Raw genomic sequence first — 3,374 nt, forward strand, 5'->3', positions numbered from 1 at the left:
CCGCTATGATTCTTTCCCACTTCTTAGACTGTATGTCTGTCCTTCATGGGATGATTTTATATCATGTTCTGAAAAAAAAATATTATTGACAATTGGGATGCTTAAAACCTGAGAGTTTTCTTGCAGACCTCCACTTCCTGGGTTTGGTCCAATAATCAGTTTCTGAGTGTGTGTGTGTGTGTGTGTGTGTGTTTTCTGTGTATGTGTGTACATGTGGGGAAGTTGCTCACCTATGCTTGCATATGTGAAGGCCAGAGGTCCCAGCACTTGGGAGGCAGAGGCAGGTGGATTTCTGAGTTCGAGGCCAGCCTGGTCTACAGAGTGAGCTCCAGGACAGCCAGGGCTACACAGAAAAACCGTCTTGAAAACAAACAAACAAACAAACAAACAAAATACCGGCATGAGGTGCACAGAACCCACAGTCTTATGCTTGCACAGAGCTCAATCTTCTCTTATCCACCAAGCTAGATCTTCAGCCCCAATTTTGATAAGTTCTATTTTTATCAAACTCCCATCAGGTTGGAGACATAGCTCAACAGTAGGCACTCATCTAGTATGTGGAAGGTTCTGGATTTAATCCCCAGTTTTTGATTTAAAAAGAAGGGAGGTGGAGAAAAAAAACCAACCATATACGTTTACACTCATATCATTGCATTGTCAAGTATGTTTCCAACGACAGGGAACTTCTACTTTAGCCGAACACTGATAAGGCCTCAGCGATTAAGAACACTTACCATTCCTGCAGAGGACCCAGGTTTGATTCCCAGCACCCACATGGCAGCTCACAACCATCTGAAATCCTAGTTTCGGGGGATGCTGTCTTCTGAGTTACACAGATCCCTGTGTGCACATATATTCACTCAGGTGCACACATGTAAAAAATATTGATGAAAAGAGAATCTTCATCTTGGGGAGTCATATGCCTGGCACCAGGAAGGATTTTCTCCAGTAGATGTCTGGCTCCCTGCTTTCTCATCTGTACTATTCCTTTTCAGTCCTCTTCCTTTTAGTGCCAGCTTCTATGGGACACATTGATGTCACAACAGCAGTACCTCTGTCCTTACCTCTTCATGCTGTGACATGGGGAGAATGAACACAGAAGCCTCTGAAGGCCAGGAGCAGAAGTCCGTGCTCTCAGGGGCACCTGGGACGCATTCAGGGCTCTGCTTGTTAATCTAAACCAGCCACACCCCAGCTCAGCCAACGAGGCTATCTTTCCATACAAAGCATCAGAAGGCATGGCAGAGGGGCCTCAGGAAGATGAGACATGAGCCCCTTTCTGATCCAAGAAATTTGGACAAAAATATACATTTCTATTGTTTCACATGGTCTCGGTCCCTTCCAGGAGCCTTGACACCGAAGCCTTCCCTAACCCACAATATCTATGAGCAGCCTTAACTTGAGACTATCTTACCTGACAGTTTCATAACTCTCCCCTGCTACCAGGAGGTGGAGAGGAGTCTGAGACGCAACCAGAGGCCACAAGGATGCCCCAAGGATGGGAGTACATGAATACAAAGTTTGACCAGTCCAGGAGGAGGCAAGGCTGTAGTTAAAATGCAGACACACAGGGCCTGAGGAGAAGGCTCCAAGGCTCCTGGGAAGATGGGCGGAGTCCAGTGATGGGCATGTGACTAATAGTTGAGGGCGGGGCAAAAGCTAGGGTAGCCTAAATGACAGATGAGTGGACTCCAAAGACCAAGGCCATGGACATCAAAACTGTGAATACAGACCTTTCAAAAGAGACCTGCCCAGTGGATAACGAGCAGTGTATAAAGGTGAGTGGGTGTCTTAGTTAGGGATTCTATTTCTGTGACAAAAATACCATGACCAAAAAGCAAGTTGGGGAGGAAAGGCTTTATTCAGTTTATACTTCTAGATTATAGGCCATCATTGGAGGAAGTCAGGACAAGAGCTGAAACAGGCCAGGAACCTGGAGACAGGAGTTGATGCAGAGGTCATGAAGGGATACCACTTACTGGCTTGTTCTTCTTGACTTGCTCAGCCTGCTTTCTAATAGAACTCGGGACCACTAGGCCAGGGATAGGACTGCCACAACAGGCTGGGCCCTCCCTGATTGATCACTAATTGAGAAAATGCCTTATAGCTGGATCACATGGAGGCATTTCCTCTTTAATGACTCTTGCTTGTATCAGTTTAACACACAAAACCAGCCAGTACAGTAGGGGCTGGAAATAAGAATGGGTCTTCTAGAGACAAGCGGTCAGGACAGACCCACTTTCTTCCCAAGGACAGAAGTGGGGGTGGGAATGGCAGAGGACCCCATTGAACATCTCCACATTTTCCCTCCCCCCACCCCCTCCATCAGTTAGAGAAGACAGCCATAAAGATACAGTCATGGTGGCGTGGCAATATGGTCCGACGAACACTACTGGATGCAGCACTTGGAGCGTGGGCCATCCAGTGTTGGTGGAGGTCAGTGCAAACCAAGATAGTGGAGCAAAAACGGCGCTTGGCACTAAAACTCTACACCTGTCAGGAATGGGCAGTGGTGAAGGTGCAGGCATACGTCCGCATGTGGCAGGCCCGCAGACGATTCCTCCAGGCACGACAAGCAGCCTGCATTATCCAGACTCAGTGGCGCTGGCATGCTAGTCAAAGCCAAAGTATGATCCACAGCCACTATGAGGTCAAAGCCAGCCGGCTGGAGCTTGACATCGAAATCCTTATGACCTAGGGTGCTGGCAAAGCCAGGGGAGGCTGGATCTCCTTCCCAATAAAGACACTAACTGATCACAGACTCAGCTGTGGATATTGGAACCATAGAGAACTGAGCCCCTAACTTCAGAAAGATTCCCTGGTGTGGTATAGTGCCCCTGTCCCCTGGGACCCATCCTAGGCCTCTGTTCCTAATGATGTACTTAGCCAATCTTGTGCAAAGGGACTGCAGGGCTCAGGCCAGGTCTTCATGCCTCTAGCAGCTGGACTGGGGTTCCTCTACCTTGGGAATAAGCCTTAGGCTTTGCTCTCCTGCAGCTCATGCCTAAACATCTCCATTCAGAGTCCAGCTCCAGAGAGTCTGGCTGCAGCTGGGCTAACTGGGAAAACAGGGATTCCACAGCATGAACCACAGGGCCCCGGGGGCCAGCACGGGGCATGGCAGGGAACCAGGAGGACAGCACACCTAAGCAGGGTAGCAGCAGGACACACATGTGTCCCGTGGGCTTGTGGGGGAGGCTGTCTTCCAGAGCCAGCCCCTGGGGAAGGCCGGAGCTGAGAGGAGAGGCAGCAGCTGTGCCTGCTGCTTCTGTCCCCTGAGGCTGAGCATCAAGGCTTCCTCCCTCTGCTGGACACTCCCTGGGAGAAGCAGGCATGGCTTGGGGGTGCAGAGAGGCAGCTGGGGTGGATACACA

At 49.7% G+C, this 3,374-nt stretch overlaps 1 protein-coding gene across 2 annotated transcripts; it reads left to right on the forward strand.

Moving 5' to 3' along the window:
* The first annotated feature begins 1,123 nt into the window (after positions 1–1,123).
* LOC116072885 (IQ domain-containing protein F6-like) lies at positions 1,124–2,759 on the forward strand. Of its 2 annotated transcripts, none has more exons than XM_031344451.1 (2): positions 1,124–1,778; positions 2,330–2,759. In XM_031344451.1, exons 1-2 carry the CDS (start codon positions 1,674–1,676, stop codon positions 2,696–2,698), a joined length of 474 nt encoding a protein of 157 aa, XP_031200311.1. In that variant the 5' UTR covers positions 1,124–1,673; the 3' UTR covers positions 2,699–2,759. The 2 variants fall into 2 exon arrangements, with proteins under 2 accessions (XP_031200311.1, XP_031200312.1); XM_031344452.1 differs by having other exon boundaries at positions 1,668–1,778; positions 2,334–2,759.
* Positions 2,760–3,374: the final 615 nt, after the last annotated feature.

Source organism: Mastomys coucha, unplaced genomic scaffold (assembly GCF_008632895.1).
Source record: "Mastomys coucha isolate ucsf_1 unplaced genomic scaffold, UCSF_Mcou_1 pScaffold23, whole genome shotgun sequence".
Taxonomy (NCBI): domain Eukaryota; kingdom Metazoa; phylum Chordata; class Mammalia; order Rodentia; family Muridae; genus Mastomys; species Mastomys coucha.